Source organism: Schistocerca piceifrons, chromosome 8 (assembly GCF_021461385.2).
Source record: "Schistocerca piceifrons isolate TAMUIC-IGC-003096 chromosome 8, iqSchPice1.1, whole genome shotgun sequence".
NCBI classification, from domain to species: Eukaryota; Metazoa; Arthropoda; class Insecta; order Orthoptera; family Acrididae; genus Schistocerca; species Schistocerca piceifrons.
In genome coordinates, this window is record NC_060145.1 from 204,525,588 (window position 1) to 204,545,214 (window position 19,627).

Genomic DNA, 19,627 nt, shown 5'->3' on the forward strand with positions numbered 1-19,627 from the left:
AGGCGGAGATGATATCATCAGCGGCGTACGATTGCTCCTGGGTGGAGGCGAGTGAGCGTTTCAAGCACGCCTTGAGAATCCTCATCAGCCGCGCACAGAAGCCGCTGGTGCTCACAGCTGGACACCTCTACCCCATAGACAAGCCAGCGTTCCTCTCGGTTAGTGGGAGTAACCAGACAGTTAACTGTAATACGGAAAACACTGTGTAGCCGGATAGGTTCGAATTTTAACCCTAACATCCGGACAGTGAAGCAAAACGAGATACTTACCCACCGAAGCAAAATGTAATCATCACCTTGAAACAGTCAGGTAACGTTAGTGGTGTTAGTTGTCATCCATTTATTCACCCTTCAAAACGATATATGACTTGCTGGTAAATGCATGCAATTTGGCTGTTCAGGAAATATTTCACCCCGAAAATCACATCGTCGTCGTTCTAGAAATGCCTCTTAGTGTGAGGAAAGAGGAAAAATACTGATAAAATGGGAAATCATATAATGAATGAGTAGAAGCATTATCGTGGAGCAAAATCACCTCTTCTGACGGTGTCACATGACACCTCATCTTCATAGTTTCTCATGACGATCTTCTGAAGATTCCTGTGACATGCTCCTCAAACGACTGAATCCATACGAGCATAATAATTTAGCATCACACCATGGCAGTCCCAAAAAACATTATGCGTCATCTTACCCGATGGTCGTTGGTTTTCTGCATTTTGCGGCTGTTGATAATCCATTTTCCCATCACTTCCTACTCACTTCACAACCATTACAGCTCCAAATTATGTACAGTCATAGATATTCAAGCCGACCTCCAGCCATCCGCCACGGATACTAAGACAGTGTATTTAAGGTGTCAATAAATCTGGTCACTGGTAAAAATTCCAACTCCAGTCATCGGCACGATCTGGTAATACTACAGGCCGCAGAAGTTTCAGGAGGAAGTCTGGTTTCCGATCGAGCTATTAAAATGCTGTATGTGCTCATGCTATAGTGATGCCGGTACGGCAGTATAGCAAGCTTGTTCAGCGAGTGGCCGCCCTCTGTAATGAGAAATAAGTTTTCAACGATAGACTATGAGAGACGTCACGTGACATGCGCGCTGAACCTCACTCCTTGTGGAAGAAAGACAGCGAACAAATATACCAATAGAAAGAAAGAAAAGTGGTTTTGTCGTGTAATGTATAGACAAAGTATATGTTTTTAAAAATGTTCCAATCTGTGCGAATTCCTAAGGGACCAAACTGCTGAGGCCATCGGTCCTTAGACTTACACAGTACTTAAACTAACTTACGCTAAGAACAAGACACACACCCATGCCCCAGGGAGGACTCGAACCTCCAGCGGGAGAGGCCCCGCAATCCGTGCATGGCGCCTCAAACCGCGCGGCCACACAGCACGTCACATATTTTTAAATCGCATTTCATCTGTCTGTTAAGGGTATCACTCTGATCAAGCCTTAACGATAGTGTTTACTTCACTATCTAACCCAAAAGTAATATCAGAAACATCCAGAAGTATTTCTGCAAACTAGCTCGTGGCTGAACCACGTCATAACTGCTCATGCTCAAGAGATTCCCCGCCTATAGACGCCACTCTCCACTGTCTATCAGCCAAACATCATTGGCCGTCTGACATCAGGTGCTGCCCCTTCAAGAGACCATGGAGCGGTGCAGTTTCAGCACATTGTTAGGCACAAAATTGTTTATTATTATAGTTTGATTTTCCACGTAAAATATTTTCAATAAACAGCGCGGTGTAACAGAGCACACATGGGCTGCTATGATTGTACACTCCTGGAAATGGAAAAAAGAACACATTGACACCGGTGTGTCAGACCCACCATACTTGCTCCGGACACTGCGAGAGGGCTATACAAGCAATGATCACACGCACGGCACAGCGGACACACCAGGAACCGCGGTGTTGGCCGTCGAATGGCGCTAGCTGCGCAGCATTTGTGCACCGCCGCCGTCAGTGTCAGCCAGTTTGCCGTGGCATACGGAGCTCCATCGCAGTCTTTAACACTGGTAGCATGCCGCGACAGCGTGGACGTGAACCGTATGTGCAGTTGACGGACTTTGAGCGAGGGCGTATAGTGGGCATGCGGGAGGCCGGGTGGACGTACCGCCGAATTGCTCAACACGTGGGGCGTGAGGTCTCCACAGTACATCGATGTTGTCGCCAGTGGTCGGCGGAAGGTGCACGTGCCCGTCGACCTGGGACCGGACCGCAACGACGCACGGATGCACGCCAAGATCGTAGGATCCTACGCAGTGCCGTAGGGGACCACACCGCCACTTCCCAGCAAATTAGGGACACTGTTGCTCCTGGGGTATCGGCGAGGACCATTCGCAACCGTTTCCATGAAGCTGGGCTACGGTCCCGCACACCGTTAGGCCGTCTTCCGCTCACGCCCCAACATCGTGCAGCCCGCCTCCAGTGGTGTCGCGACAGGCGTGAATGGAGGGACGAATGGAGACATGTCGTCTTCAGCGATGAGAGTCGCTTCTGCCTTGGTGCCAATGATGGTCGTATGCGTGTTTGGCGCCGTGCAGGTGAGCGCCACAATCAGGACTGCATACGACCGAGGCACACAGGGCCAACACCCGGCATCATGGTGTGGGGAGCGATCTCCTACACTGGCCGTACACCACTGGTGATCGTCGAGGGGACACTGAATAGTGCACGGTACATCCAAACCGTCATCGAACCCATCGTTCTACCATTCCTAGACCGGCAAGGGAACTTGCTGTTCCAACAGGACAATGCACGTCCGCATGTATCCCGTGCCACCCAACGTGCTCTAGAAGGTGTAAGTCAACTACCCTGGCCAGCAAGATCTCCGGATCTGTCCCCCATTGAGCATGTTTGGGACCGGATGAAGCGTCGTCTCACGCGGTCTGCACGTCCAGCACGAACGCTGGTCCAACTGAGGCGCCAGGTGGAAATGGCATGGCAAGCCGTTCCACAGGACTGGGAGAACAGCAGCCTGCATTGCTGCGAAAGGTGGATATACACTGTACTAGTGCCGACATTGTGCATGCTCTGTTGCCTGTGTCTATGTGCCTGTGGTTCTGTCAGTGTGATCATGTGATGTATCTGACCCCAGGAATGTGTCAATAAAGTTTCCCCTTCCTGGGACAATGAATTCACGGTGTTCTTATTTCAATTTCCAGGAGTGTATTTATCATCGGTCACTTTCCTATTTGAAGATCTGGCAGTTGTCTCAGTTGTCTCGCAGCTTCTAGCAGTTGTCTTGCATTTACATATTCGTGTTTTTATACTTGAGACAAATGAACGTTGTTTCAGCGTTATAAAGTAAAATGGTAAGTGAAAAAGGTCTAACGTTTGCAACTTATTGTTCGCTTTGGACTTAATACAGCTGTTTACACAGCGAAGGCAGTTAAAAATGTTTGTATCGCATGTGACGTGCGTTATTGTCCAATTAACTCGTGCAAACATCGTTTGTTTCAGTAAAGATCGTTCTCCACTGAATGATTTTCCAAACTCAGAAAGTCTCGATAACTGACGTATTTAATGTCGTGATACTATTTAAACTTCGTGTAGCGTTTGACATTTAATAGTCACGATTCGGAAGTCGGGTGTAGGAGAAATGCATGCTGCATGCTCTAAAGCAGAGCAACACAAATCAATTGAGTGACTGTGGCTACATTTTTACTTGAACGTCATCAATTCAGAGATTGAGGATTCTTGAGTAGTACAGTTCCTTGCGATGAGTACTGCTGACACCATAAAAAAAGTGAATGACTCAGCCCAAACAAAAGATATATACTCGAGTAAAGGGAAGTGTGAGCATATTATTTTGAATTTGGAGGTTTAAAAAGTCTGTTGTACAATAGGAATTCCTCCTCCGGAATGTTTCCATCATAACTAGCGTTTGTTGTCAACAACTGAGACACCTTTTGTTTGCAGTTGTGAAAGGTCAAATGAGCTTTTGAGGACGGCCGCTGTGGCCGAGCGGTTCTAGGCGCTTCAGTCCGGAACCACGCTGCTGCTCCTGTCGTAGGATCGAATCCTGCGTCGGGAATTGATGTGCGTGTTGTTCTTAGGTTAGTTAGGTTTACGTAGTTCTAAGTGTAGGAGACTGATGACCTCAGATGTTAAGTCCCTTATTGGTTAGAGCAATTTTTTGAGTTTTTGAGATACCCATGTAGATGTCAGAACGATCTGAATCGGTTGGACTGGCCGATCGTAAGATTGTTCCCCACGATGTTACATGCTTTAAAAAATGTGCGACGGCAAGTGAAGCCAAAAAAACATGGGACACTGGTGTTGCACCTCATAAGAAATAATGAACAAGAAATAATAATAGCATCTATTCGATCTTAAAAATCCATAGGACACAAAAATTGATAATTATTATCATTTAATGGACCAAATTTAACACTTAAATAGCTTGGCAAAAACTGAATAATTTACGTAAATCGGACAAAATCGAGATCTCACCAATGAGTTATCAAGAGACAAGTCCGCAGCAAACATACTGTGATTGCTCGCTTCTCCGTAAAACTAAATACTATAACATGCTGTAAACATCACTGATGTAGTGATGAATGAGTCTTCAACTACCAAAATATCTATAAAATTTGCTAAACCTACTTAATACTACCAAGGCGTCTAGAAACGTTCGGTAAGTCTCGTAATTCGTTCGCCTAAGCGACCATTTCTCACCATATTCTGTGTTCATTAACGTGAAAGTTCCAAGCGGCGTGATCTGCTGCACTCAGCAACACATCAGCTGCTAATTGCACAAACATCCCTCTCAGAATCCCCTTACCAAGAATTTGCTCTATAATATGCAGACCAAACGATTTCTTCAGAATCCACAGACCAAGTGTTCTCTTGCAAATCTGGAGTAGACTTTATCTCTCCTCTCTACAAGTCTACATAATTCGCATGCACCAATGAGAAAAATTCTGCAAAATTCTGCCTAGTGATACTATTGTGAATAAAATAACTAACTCCCCACCAGAAAAAATTTACAACATTAAACAATAGCTAATTTCCACGTACGATGTTCTTAAACAAACCTGTATTACAGTCCCACTTTCTAATTAAGTATTTCACTACAGCCAACACCACTGTACCCACATCGGAATTTCTTGGAAACTGGTGCCCTGACTTCCCTTTCTTTGCTGTTTTTTTTATGATTAACCGATGAGGATGCCTCTTACAACCTTTTAGACCAGACAGCTTTGATTCTGCTTAAAGTGGCCCTAAAACGTCCTCCCAATGCTTCACAAAGACAGAAAACAATTCCTGAACACAATGTAGTTGTGTCGCTTCTCACAGACTGCAGAAATCGGTATCTGTGTCTGCCTCCCACAGCACTCTGACCAGATGGTCCAGTTGTAAAAACTAAGATTCTGCGCTAGTGCAGGTGCTCGTCATGGCACGTTGTATGAATAGTTTGAATGTAGGCCTGGATTCCACATTGCACAGGGTTCATTATGTGAGAAACTGCAGGAATGCAACTCGTCGATGCCCTGGCCATATATTGCTTTCGCTATAATAGAAACTCCGAAGGGGGCCCGAAAGAACACAGTCAGTGCCTACAGCATCTCTGCCTAGCCTGCCTCGTCATGGACCCAGTTAAATCACAGAAAATATCACATAGAAGACTTCCGCCAGGGAAGAGAAGGAGTTAATATCTACGTACAGTTCTTAATTCTGGCAGTCCCTAAAGTCATTTTTATTATTATTAACTATATATTAATTTGATAGATAATATAGCTCAGGTTTTAATCAACCTAAATACATTATGACTGAAAGATGAGATGTTTCAGCACAGCAATAGATCGATGCAAATCACGGGATAAGGGAGACGACCAACAAAAATATATCAAATGCTGCTACTACACGGTGTCTCTTCAATGATTTTACAAAGGAAACAATCCAGGAGTTATTTGGAAAGTCTCCTTCATGCACTTATTCTCCTAATATTATACCCTCGAATATCGAACTACGTTGCTCTTTATCGAAAAACTGTCAAGAAAATTTCTTCCGTGCTGAAAACGCACTTCAGATCTGGTTTGACAACATCTTTAACCCAGAACCAACAGCTTTCAGCAGGCTTAGTATTGGTAAACTACTTGATTGATGTCACACGGATTTAGATAACGCGAGAGAATATATTGTTGCTGATCAAATTCTCACTGCCTTAGCTCCTGCAACCAATAAAGTCATGGAAAAACGCCATTAAAATATGCACTGTGCTAATATAAATGAATTACAACTTACCAATATAACTGTACAATGAAAGCCGATTTTAATAAAACATACAGTATTGTGACGCGCATGCCTAAAACGACAGTTAGTAAGGTATTACGCACTTTGGACTTCGAAACGGTCTGATATTCTGTATTGCCCTCTGTCATACTGAAGAGGTGTCGAAGTATGGCACTTCATAAGCAAAATTATGTATTTAAAAAAATTATGTCATCAGAAACAGAAAAAGGTTTTATTGAGTGCACAGTATGCTTTTACACTCTGGTGTACTGGAATCAGCAAAAAGACGTATGATGTACAAGTTTTCTTTAGATGTCGTCACTGATTTTCTCTCTGGATTCTTGTAGCTCTGTCTGTGAAACTGGAACTGGGAACCAAAACAGCATTGTCATCCCATTACCACAGAGCTAGCGAAGAGTTATAGCGTATGTCCCTCCCTTATTGCCACAGTGGAGTTTATGACAGGTAAATTACAATGTAAAAGACGAGATTAGTAGCAATTTCCGATTGGAACGATCTTCCTGGCTGAAAATCATAAAGCGACAAGCTGATGTTGGAGCTTAAGTAAAAATCACTCACTTTATTCAGTGGCAATGACAAGAATGAATCAAGTGAATATAGCAGGACGATTCTGTGCCAACCAGAATATAACTCGATGGTCACACTGTTGCAAAATATAATTTGCATGGGACCAAGTTTCAGTTACATTACTCGCAGACAGTATTTTTCCACACCCAGTGCGTATCTTGAGTGAACTCACTCTTGAGGAGCTCGTTCATCAACAATGTGATGATGCCACCTGCTGCAGCATTGACTGGAAGCTTAAAAACGGTATGTATTGGGCAATGATTTTTATTCTCGTTTCTCTAACTACGTCTAGCGACTAGATTCAAGTTAATTTATAATACTCCGATGTGCCAACTGCAGACAAGCCACTATAAATCAAAAACTGCCACAGTAATTTTCGTTTTTCTATCTTAAACATGCTGAATACTGGAAATCTCATTAACTGTTCTGAATTCACGTTTTTTGAGCAGCTCTAGTGGTTATGCTGTAAACATGATAAAAAGGCCAGACAACTGTTGATAATTTTGGTCTTAGAGAATGGCTGCTGTCATTGTCAAGTAGGCTCAAAAAGCCATTGAAGAAGAAACCAGCGAATGTGTGCATTGCAATTTCGATTCCAGTATCTCTTAACATGAAAGGATAAGCAGGTGATGTCAGAACATAGAACAAAGAACACAAAATGCTGGGAGTAATGTTAAGAATAAGCATCCTTAAGTGAAACTGTCACTCACTCTATAATTATTGAATGCACGCCAAGTATCGTTTTCTTACATCTTTCAACAATATAAACGCCGCTAACATTTTGTCAATAAAAGCTGGAGGCACCTTTGTTGAAGAGTTTTCTCAACTCAATATCTTTCATGCAGAGATACCCTCAATACATCAACAGGTCCACCAAGCTCAACGTGGAGCTGATTTTCTATGCAGCTCTTCTCAGTCGGTGTAGTGTTACTTAGCCCGTGACAGTTTCAAGGGAATGGCGACCCAGGCTACCACAATATTTCTATGAGAGTTATCGAGGTGTAATGCGATGGTACAGATCAGTAGACAGTTATAGAATGTGCATGCAGCACCCATACGCCACTGGTTCATGACCTTAAGCTATTGGTATTTTATTTTCACGGTGATCATATTTGTTACTAGTACTACATTGTAAAGTTTTATTTGCCGTTTCTCACAAATTAATACACAACAGTATGCATCATTGCAGACGTGGTACATAGATAATTAATACCTCATATGTCAACACACGGAAACTCTTAAACCGGCTTCATAAAGGCACGTGTGTTCTTCACAGGAAGTTGGACAATGGTGATAACAGGGTACATCAACTTGGCAGAAGTGATACAGAGTTCAGGTTTATAGACAACTTTTTTCTACCAGATAAAGGATTGCATTTAATTATGGCAACAAATAACAGCTATGATCGACGCATCACTGGGAAAGAGTTCGTAGAGCACAACATCCTTTTTGAATCAAAAGATGGAAAATATTATGTTGGTAGTACCCTTTGTTCAGCCTCAGCCATTAAAATTTCTTCTTAAGAAGTTAACATGAAGCCATCATAACGCATCACAAGTAAGGGTACAGCGTAGGAGTGTTCAGTGAGCGAACTGAGGTGAAAATGCGGTGACACTCTTTTGATATGTGTTTCTATGAATAAGAGCAAACAGCACACCTCCTCCCAACTTATGAACATCGCCTAATGAATGCAAATGTTGCACGATGATTAAATATTCACATTTCGTCACAAACGCCAATCATCTAGATTTCCTGAATGTGGAAAATCATTCAACCCATAGTTCTCTTTCTTGGAACAAGCAAACCCTTTTGTGACGTGATTTGCTCATATCACTCGGCCACGAGTGATGCAAATGCTTCGAGCTGCTCTCTTTCTTGGAACAAGCAAACCCTTTTGTGACGTGATTTGCTCATGCAAATGCTTCGAGCTGCTCCGCTGCCTTCACCGCTCTACGTAACATAAAATGAACACTATTTCGCAAATGTTAGACGTTTGCCACTTGCGGCTCTGTTTTACAACGCTTGAATCATTTTCATTGATTTTCAGTGTGCAGTTCTGATATGTAAATGCAAGCGATGCACTGCAAGTTGAAATATGAAAAGGACAGTTAATAATTACACTCATAGCAGTATGAGTGTTGTGTTACTGCGCGTTGTTTACTCGGTTGATCGAAGTTACATCACTCTGAAAATTAAACTACATTGGTAACCGGTTTTATGCTTACCAAAGCAAGAGCAGAAACTTACTCAAGGTGCGCCACAACGCTTTCATATGGTCGGACGGCGCATTTCTATATGCGGCCGGTGGCATGCGACCGATAGCCGCTGTACAGGGAGGAAACCCTAAACCATCATCTGCTCGGTATGCGGATATTTGCCACGCCGGACATTTGCCACAATTTTACCTGCTCCGAAGGGTTGGGTCCCTTGTCTCCCCCTCCTCCTCCTCCTCCTCCTCCTCCTTATCGCTTACTGAGCCTTTCCGCAGGTTTACTTAACATAGAACCAGAATCTCTTTGGATTTTTCGCCACATTTCTAGAGAGACTTTCGTTGTGGAAACTATTAAATGCATCTCGCATTGAAATCCGCATCATATTTCGAGCCTCAAAACTACGCCAATCTTGGAGATTTTGCCTTTTTCGGTGCTCTTGCAACAGCTTTCTGTTGTGTGTTGTGTACCATGGGGGATCATTTCCGTCCGTTATTAATTTATTGGGTGTGAATCTCTCGAGTGCTGTTGATACTATTTCTTTGAACTTAAACCACATATGGTCTTCACTTACATAGTTTGGAAGGATTGGAGACTGTCTCTTAGACAGACGTCAACCGAATTTTTAGTTGCTTTTATAAACAGATATATTTCGCGTTTAGTTTTGGTGAATTTCTTTGTTACGGAATTGAGCCTCGCTACGACTGTGTGTTCACTAATCCCTGTATCCGTCGTGATGCTCAGGATTATTTGTGACTAAGAGGTCAAGTGTGTTTTCGTAACGATTTACAATTTGAATGGCCTCTTGAACTAATTTTTCAAAATAATTTAAAAAAAAGCATTTAGAACTATTACGGAAGTCGTTTTATATCTACAGTAGGGTCTGAAAATGTATTTTTGTCAACGTGCGGGAGGTAGACTGCAGTCACTGCCAACTATAATTGTATGAGGAGGGTACCTATTTGTGACGAGGCTCAAGTTTTCTTTGAACTGTTCAGCAACTGTTTTACCTGAGACCGGGGGTAGGTAAAAGGAGCCAGCTATTAATTTATTCCGGTTGTCGAATATAACCTCTGCCCATACTAAGTCACAGGAACTATCTGCTTCAATGTCACTTGTGAACTGGAGCACACATTAAGTGGTCCTTCTTGTTTCTGTTGTAGTGCAGATCATTACAATTACGGCTTTTCCCTCCAAAACCTAGGATGCTTTCTCTGTGACCCTGTAAATACCAGAGCTAAACAATGCAGAACAACAACGTACGTTACAGGCATAGCATTCTGTATTCCCTCATTTTCTTATTTCTAGCATTTTAACATTGCACGTCGACTTTAGATGAAATGTCAGTCATAGATGTTCTTATCTCTATTTAGTGAACGTATTTTCAGTCATGTTTTGAACATTGTCCCTCTACACTTTATTAACTAATATTTCGCCGCAAGGAATATCGCATTTTAGAGAGTAAATTGTTATGGAGTATGTCGCTCTTCTTTTCAATCATTCATATACCCATTTCTTCTTTCCTTATTGTCTTTTGGGCATGCAGTTGTACTGATTAAAGTAGGCACAAATCCAGTGGTGAAAAAGAAATGATTATCGTACATTCGCAATCTCTTTACATCGTTCCTTTCTTGTTGCTCCAATGGTGATGGACTGTTTCTATCGCAACCAGTAAGCGTGAAAGGAAGCTACCGTACAGACAGGGGGATGTATATTTATACTTGGCAGAACTAATTACATACTGACATTATCGTCGGTATTCCTTTCGTTTCCCAAAAGTCATAAATATTTCGATTTCGGAAAAGAAGCTCTGTATTTGGCCAAGATGTCGAAGAAGAAGGTCCCCTGCGTACTGGTTGTACCGATAAGATGTGGAGACGGCGATCTGAAAGCGGACAGAACTAGTACGAGGAAGGGCGTCCCTTACCTGAGGGATCGCTACTCAAGCTACCTGGCGAAGAGGCAAGTGTGGCAAATGTCCGGCGTGGCAAATGTCCAGCATTCATCTGCTCTGATCTTGGCGCTGTCTCAAGCTCTTTCCCAGATATGTTTCTGAAATTTTCTGCTATTACTGGTGTGTGATGAAAGCTATCTTTCAGACTCCATCAGACTGATACCTTTACCAGACACCTGAAATACAGTTTAAAAAATTGAAGAGGTAGTAGATTCGAACTCGCAACGTTTACCATTAAACCAGGAGCATATACAGCACTGCACCAGCTCGAGTGGAAGACAACACTTCCTCCGGAAATTTCTGCATGCTATAGTTGCCCGATCGTGCAGTTGGCTGGAGGGTCAGCCGGTCTTACTGGAACTTCAAGTGAGTGTCTGGCACTAGATCTCTGCAGTGGCCGGCATCCTGCTAGGTTCTATGTCTAAGACTGTAAGTTGAGTGACCACGCTATGAAACTCCTAGCCACCTATCCACACAACTGCATCATTTTTGCAATGTGAGTTATGTCACACATTAGTTGTTGTGATAAATGGCTTATGGGCTACATCGCGGCCCTGAAGACCTTATGTTTTCGCCTCCCAATAGAGCAATGCGTCATTAAGCACGGAACAAATCCTTTCTAATGGTAGACACGAATTTCGGACAACTGATTTATAAAGTACGATATCGCGGTCAGGGGTCACCATCGGTGTTTTAGGAAGCCACCACAGGATAAATCTCCACTTCCTATTAATATCATTAACAGAGAACATCGTCAGAACAAACTACTGTGAAACTCCTAGATAGAATTATTCTGCTGGTGGTAGCGTTCAATGATATCCTGCTTGAATTCATTGTCTGCTTTTTACATTCCTCTGTTATGAAATGCTGAAACGACTTTTCAGGCCAGCCTGTTTTGAGTGCCGTGTACATTTGGTTATTGTCTATAGGATTACGTGCTGCCTATTTAAATACAACAATCGTGGGAGATTGTTGTACGTGGACGGCTCTGTATCTACGAACATATGATGTTTCCTGGACGGTGTGTCAATCTAGTGACTGATTTTGAAATCACACGAAGGAATGAGCACTGCAAGCCTCCGCAAGCTGTTACTGGAATTTTTTACTGTTTCTGTTGTTTTAAGATATGAGGTGGTGTGCTGTGCAGCGTATGTAAATATTACCAATTCTTCTTATGTAAGTGCAGTATGATATGTTATGTACCTCATTACCTAGTGAGGGAGGACGGAGAAGGTACTTCATTTCCACCTTTTGAGAATATTGTAATTTAGTCAATTGTTTTACATTTTAAAATTTTGAAAAAGTAATTATATTTTCTAATGAATTCTCTCATCAGACTGCACAAATGTTTGAAGTTTTTCTGTTAAACTTGACCCAAAATTTAAGTCTCACTAGTGTTGTCATATTTAATATTTTTAGATTCTGGTCCTTGCTTATACACCAACATGTCTTTAAAAAGTTTGTTGTAAGTAGAAGTCGACAATAATTAACGAAATATACATTCTTTTTCGTTGGTCATAAAGAACCCACAGTTTGGTAGTACACAACATTGAAAATGCATAGCTATTTCCAAGAGTGTGCTAAAAGATATTTTCAGGTTCTGGGCCCTACCTCCATACCAGTACCCCTTTAAAAAGCGCCTAGTTAACTGAAGTCAACAGAAACTAACGAATCTTGTTTTTTAAACTATTTTTTGGGACTGGGCATGGAGAAACCCATCCCCCTGATAATGTGCTTTGTGAAAAATGCATTGCGTTGGAGTTATTCGGAGGGTAATTGTAATCTGCAGGTCCAGATTTTTTATAGTTAGAACAGTTTTGTGTATTTTTGATAGTTACATAACACATGGGTAGTTTAGTGATACGTCGTCACTCATTCACCATCTTGCACCCTGAAACGAAAAAAGATCTTCCGTCATGGAACATGTAATAATTGAGAATGAACTGAGTTTCTTTAATGTCTTATCAATTTTTCCTGTATTAAAAATGGAAATATTTGTTGGTTACCAATGACTTGTATTTCAAATTGGTTTTACGTTGCGTGTAGTTTTTGATAATGTTTTTGTTTATTTGATTTCACTTAAAGATTATTGGTGTTTAGTACAATAATAATCTAACCCACACACTACTAAATACAATACTGTCAAGATGTTTCTCGACTGCACCACATTTATATTTGAACAGACTATTTGTCCCTATCTACATTACCATGCTGTACCTTGGATTAGTTTCGCACAGCTGGGAAAAACCTTATTCTTCCGGAGTAATTTTTGTAATTTCAGAAAAAGGTTGCAGCACAGATAAAATGAAAACTATCGTTTCTAAATGAACTAAGAAAATACGTTGAACATCTGTTACACCTTTGGCTAGAGGTAAAAGCCCCCAAAGTGTTCCGAGATGCAACACCCTCCCCTACTCTCAAAGCGTGAACTGCTTTCTCAGAAAGAAAGGTTAGTGTACACATTAATACGTGTTAATTAATTTGTCTAGAATAAAAGATGTAAGGGGGCAGAAATTAGAATTATTGGCATTTGCAACCAATGTGCTGGACTGGATCTGGAATTAGGTTCAAATGGCACTCAGCACTATGGGACTTAACATCTATGGTAATCAGTCCCCTAGAACTTAAAATTACTTAAACCTAATTAACCTAAGGACATCACACAACACCCAGTCATCACGAGGCAGAGAAAATCCCTGACCCCGCCGGGAATCGAACCCGGGAACCCGGGCGTGTGAAGCGAGAACGCTACCGCACGACCACGAGCTGCGTACTCGAATTAGGAATCTTTCTTTTCTCAGGCAGTGTTCTTACAACCTAGGTAGTGTACACAATACACGCTAAGACCAAAAAGGTACCCACCACTGGGGAATTACCGGAATAAGATCAAAATCGGTAGATCTGTTATACATACGGGGGTTGGAACTTTAATAGTGGCAACTATTTATTTACAGCTCGTACTAAATAGATACCTGTTTCAAAGTGTTATTGACCTTCAAAGTAGTCACCAATATTGCCAGCGATGTGAAAGTCGTAGGATACTCTTAGCAATGCCATTTGTGTTTACAGTTCGAGCGGCGTGGTCTATTGGCCGACGAATTTGTAGCAGCTCTCAAGCGAATGCCGTGAAGTGTTTCCCTCAGTTTAGAAATCGAGTTGAACTCACGAGGGCTTAAGTCTGGGGAGACCAGTAGGTGGCATAGCACTTAGCAGCCCCATCAGTCAAACAAATCAGTATCAGATTGCACTGTACGTGTTTGAGCATTGTCCTGCAGCATGATGGTCAGGTTCTGCAGAAAGCGCTCACTTCTGTCTCTATTCTGTTCATTTTTGGAACACAACCTAAGACCATGTGGATGATTTATTCACAAGAAAAAGCTCCTTAAATTGATCAACTGGATAACGCGTTTGTGTACCTCTGGCCTTAAGGTAATTAGTTATTCGGTTTCCCGCTGATTGATATAGTTGTCGGATGTCCTCCTGATGGATATAGTACCAAATTCTGCCCAGCTGGCGCGTTAGATCATCAAAATCCTACGCTGGTTGGAGGACCCAGCCCATACTGCTTCAATCTTTCTCAATTGGGGAGAGTTCCGACGACATTGCTAGCTAATGTAGGGTAGGATAAGTACGAAAACAAGCACCGGAAACTCTTCGCAGCATGTAGGTGGGCACTACATTGCTGACTTGTAAGCCCAGGGTCGCTTGCCAAGTCGGGCAATATAACAGTGAATAGAATATCTTCGACGTACCACTGTGCTGAAACTGTGTCACCGATGACAAAAAAGGAGGTCCTGCTATGAAATGACGTAACACCACGGACCATCACAATTGGTTGTCGGGTCATGTGGCAGGCGTCTCCAGAAACGTCTTCGCTGGTTATAGGCGCTCAGTTCGAAGCGGGAGTCATCACTGACAACAATACCACTCCATCCAGTGCGATTACAAGGGGAAGACAATCCCACTCCAGTAAATGAGATTCCACTCCGAAGGGAGTTCTACTCCAGTCAGTGAGATTATATGCCAAATATATGCCTGTAGACGGCCCGGACGGCACTGAGATACCAACCTTACCATCGCCCACCATACCGCCCGAGAGCCGGGGGTGATCGTCTGAGGTGCATTTTATTTCGTAATAGGTCCTCTTTGGTTGTCATACATAGCACCCCCATAGTAAGGAGGTATGTCGAGACAATACGTCCCATTTTGTTGCCCTTCGTCGCAAACTGTTCTGCACTTACACTTCACCAAGATAATGACCGCCAGCCCACGTTGAGAGTTTCTACTGTTTCTTTTCGTTCTTACCAAACCCTACCTGGGTCAGAAGGGTCACCAAGTCTGTCCCCAAACGACAACGTGTAAAGCGAAGTGGGCAGGGACCTCCAACTGTTTCGTGATTTTGACAATCTAACCGGCTAACTGCACAGAATTTCGCATGGTATGCCTCAGAAGGACGTCCAGCAACTTTATCAATGCCAAGCCCCAAACTTCAGTACGGGACACAAGTGGACTAAAACACGCCACTGACTTGCTCAGTTTGTGAAGTTCCTTCTCTTGACTTTATCACCCACTTTTCGCGAAACTGTACTCATTTGTTCGTCTGTACATTTGCATCACGTCTACCGATTTCCGCTCCATTCGGTTAATTCCCTTCCGCTGCGTCTTTTTTAACTATCATCCTTCTCCTAGCTCATTTACTTCTCCCCCAAATCGTCTTCTCCAGCTTTAAACAAATAATTTTTTCAAGGAGGTTCACTAAATTCTTCTTGAGAACAAAAATGTTTCTTGGAATCGAAAAACTTCTCCGGATCTACAATGGTTGTACAAAAATGGAACTCTTCTTGAAAGTTAAGGTTTGAGTCCGTAGAAAAGTCTCAAGGTCCGTCCTTTCAGTCCCGACAGTTTGGTGAATGAACGATTCATTTTAGATACAAGCAGGTATCGTTTTAATTTTTATAATTAAATTTCATAAGGCACGAAAAACGTTGAGGCATAAATTGATAACGGCGTTTTCACTTGTTTAAGCCAATTCCATGTGTGGAAAACAAGCCCCGGCAATCCTCTGCGTACTTTGCAGGAAACTACCCAGGACATTTGGCTCAAATGATTTGGGGACGTCACGGAAAATCTAAATGTTGATGAGCAGACGGGTATCTGAACCGTCATACTCTCGGGATGTGTGTCCGGCGCCGAATGTGCTCGCAGGCCATCTCGCACTCAGTCGGTAAAGATTTAGCTTCAGAAGACTTTACTTCACAACTATTTAACAAATTAAAGCAGTCAGGAAACTCTACCTCTGATTATAAATACTAACGCTTTCGTATTGTTTTGTTACAGTTGGTGAATGCATCCTACTCATACTACGCGCTGTTGGGCCAGATGAACAAGCGCTAAACACCGACAAACCACTGGATGGGGAGCTGTGAAGAATGTGGATATGCTTATGTGCCCACTCCATTACGTCACCTGTCATGACCCCAGAAAACATACTAAATGCAATACTTCAGATAATTAGTAATAATATAATGTAGCAGTAGCACAACCAAATGAAAAAAAATAGTTCTATAAGCACGTTATTCGTGCCCAAATGCAGTGGGTACAGTATGGCACCAAGCATCTGCGATGTACCGAATGAGACATTAAGACCATTTCGCAAAGTCTGTGCTTCGTGACAGACTTTTACTGTCGTCTCAAATCTTATTTTTTTGAACTAATTGCAGCAGCAGGTAATAAGCACGTAAACTCCATAAAATACAGTCCTGACCTTCAGAGAGTGAAATTGCACCCTAGGTAAGTTTTTATTTAGATGATTAGGGCAGGGTGTAAGGGATATTCCTCTGCCTAACGTTTCGACTTCGAACTATGCAGACGTCATTGGTTGCTAAAATTTCAGAAAGCAGCTATAATCTGAAGCACGCTCAGCAAGCCGAACTGTTTGTGGCTACATATCCATAGACCGAGCATTTCGTAGATATAAATAGTGTGGTTTGCAGAGCTTTGTCGATACAGTAAATGCCTTCTGCGACGTTATAGCCTGTGATGATGCCTGCACCAGTGGAAGACGAAACTTTAGCCCGAGGAATATGCCTTGCACGACGCTCCAATACCCATAAAACAAAAATCACCAAGAGCACTCAAGAGCATGTTCGAAAGCGATTATGTAATGTACAAAAGGTTTTATTTATCTGTTTTGTCCAAAACGTTTGAACTTTTTACGAAAATTTTTTATTGAATGAGTGTAAAATAGTCCACTTAGATTAACAAATAATGTATTCGTTACATTGGTTTCAAAATGAATGTGGTAAAATTGGATATTACAGAGGAAATTCACCTTACATTTTGTGGTTCAAACAGTCTTGATTAAATGACACTGTTTTTCATTTATACATGCACCTGAAGAGCCTATCCTATCCTTTTTCCTGTGAAAAGATGTACAATGAATGTTTTAGATCCGTGTAATAATACTTAGTCCATTGTCTCTCCCATGTATAACTTAGATATGTACAAGTTATCCGCTACGCATTGATCCTGTGAACTGAAAATATTTTTATTGGCCACTAGCTGAGAAACCTGGCATTCCTTGATTATTTATTTATAGCTGTGGCTGAGACGTCGTAAGTGTGGAATTTGTATTTTACATAAAAAGTTTCTTTCTGTATAACGTTTGAAGCAATAAGACTGGGAACATGAATGAAGAACTTGTTTGTTTCACTAACACGTAAGAAACTCACGTAGAGCTGATCATGAGAAAACCAGCTGAATCTAATATCCACGCTCTCGACATGCAGTGTCTGGCCCTGTGCTTTCTTTATGGTCACAGCATTAGCACATCGTGAATGGTATTTTTTATGAATAAGTGGGATTTGGAGTACTCAAATTTTCATCTTCTGTGAGAAGTAACTTCAAACCTCTGTCATAGTAGTATTCTGAGGGGCGAGAGAAGAAATGATGCTCTCGATAAAAGTTACGGAGTGCCTCACTTTTGGAACTAGTTTCCAAAGAGTAAGTTAAAGTCCGATGTTCTTGAACTGCAACGGGTGTCACCTCAGGATGCTCATTGGATTCTTGATACCTGATGGCCCTCGGTCTTTAAGTAATTCTGGTGCCTTTGGAGAGGCAAGACAGCTTTCTAGGTATTTTTATTGCTAAATTAAACGAAATCAAATTGTAGTGACTAGAGACCCAAATCACAAAGCGAACTTAACAAATTAGTTTTTCCTGACATAGAATAAAATAAAACCTATCGAAAGTAGCAATCTTTCTTATAAACTGAACATGATCAGTGAATCTGTACACCCTAACCAAGCAAATTCAATGTTTGCAAATATTCGTAAAGATAAGATTGTCTCCCTTAACTCTGTGACGGACATGAGCTTCCGATAATATTTCTATCACTGAGGGAAAAATAACTTCCCTAGGAAAGAAGTCAAATATAAATAAAACTTACCCAAAGGGCAAAGCAATATCGTTAAGGTAATATATTAATACACTAAGAGAAATCTTGCTAAGGATATTCGCTGTCAACTTGTATTCGTAAAGATATGATTCCCGTTCTTAATTCTGTGACTGACATATCACTATATTATGGGCTAAACAATAACAGCACCATCTGTTGAGTCTTCGGTGTGGTACGAAATTTTGGTGACTACGCACTGATGAATGAACATCCGAACTATTAAGCCGAGCAGACGAGTCAAGATTAAATTTAAATTATGGATGCTTTTTTTCGTATTACGGTTTTAATGACTTAAAGCCTATACATTGCCACAAGCTACGCTCAAGTTACCTGTGAAAATCCCATGATAATATGTCTATATTATATGTGTGTGTGTTTAAATTCTTTGTAAAGAATGGAAAATAAATATCCAAATATTCCTCATAGAGATAGATACGTTTTACTAAACATAAACCTTATATAATGTATAGTGCGTAAGGGACCGTTACGTAGGTATAAAACTATTCAATATTCTAAGGCAGACTTCTTACGACACACAACCAGTGACATTTCTGCACTTCTATGACATGTTTCCCCATAAGAATAAATTGAGTGAGAGAGAGCTGCAGTCTAGGACAGTGTTTTTGTAAACTCATATTTTCTGTTTAAGATGAAGCGTTCATTGCACTTTTTCTCCCAGTGTCGACTTTTCAATTCCGTTATTCCCAGTTAGATTTTTGGAGTATTGAAAATTACCTGTGTGTTCTTTTTCTTATTCCACAATTAAAAGCTGTTTCTATATTAATAAATGGCATGAAAACATCCTCCATCTTGTAAATAGTCTTCACGGGTTAGCTGACGGATAACGTGCAAATTCCACAATATATCCTCGGGGCAACTATCCGATATCTTGAGGAGGTTGAACTTGCTGGTGGCTAGGTACGACTGACGATATCCGGAAGCGCGCGAAGAATGTGCAGGCGAGGAAATCACGCATGCGGAATGATTTGCTGATAGATGGTGCCACACTTAAACACCCTATGCCGAATATCGCACAGCGGCCTGCTGCGCATGCACTGTACGCTATGTTTACTAACAGTGAGGCCAGACGTTACTCACTAAAAAACCCTTACCAGACCAGTGTTATGACGGGTGAGTAATGGAACAATCTAGCTTCTCTCGTCGT

The 19,627-nt window shown here is 41.7% G+C and overlaps 1 protein-coding gene across 1 annotated transcript in view; it reads left to right on the plus strand.

Annotated features, from left to right (window-relative positions):
* The window catches only part of LOC124711282 (odorant receptor Or2-like), a 38,757-nt gene extending 22,357 nt beyond the window's left edge, over nucleotides 1-16,400 (plus strand). The window contains exons 4-5 of the mRNA XM_047241281.1: nucleotides 3-158; nucleotides 16,344-16,400. Coding sequence (XP_047097237.1) covers nucleotides 3-158; nucleotides 16,344-16,400 — 213 coding nt within the window. The remainder of the gene's footprint in view (nucleotides 1-2; nucleotides 159-16,343) is intronic.
* Nucleotides 16,401-19,627: the final 3,227 nt, after the last annotated feature.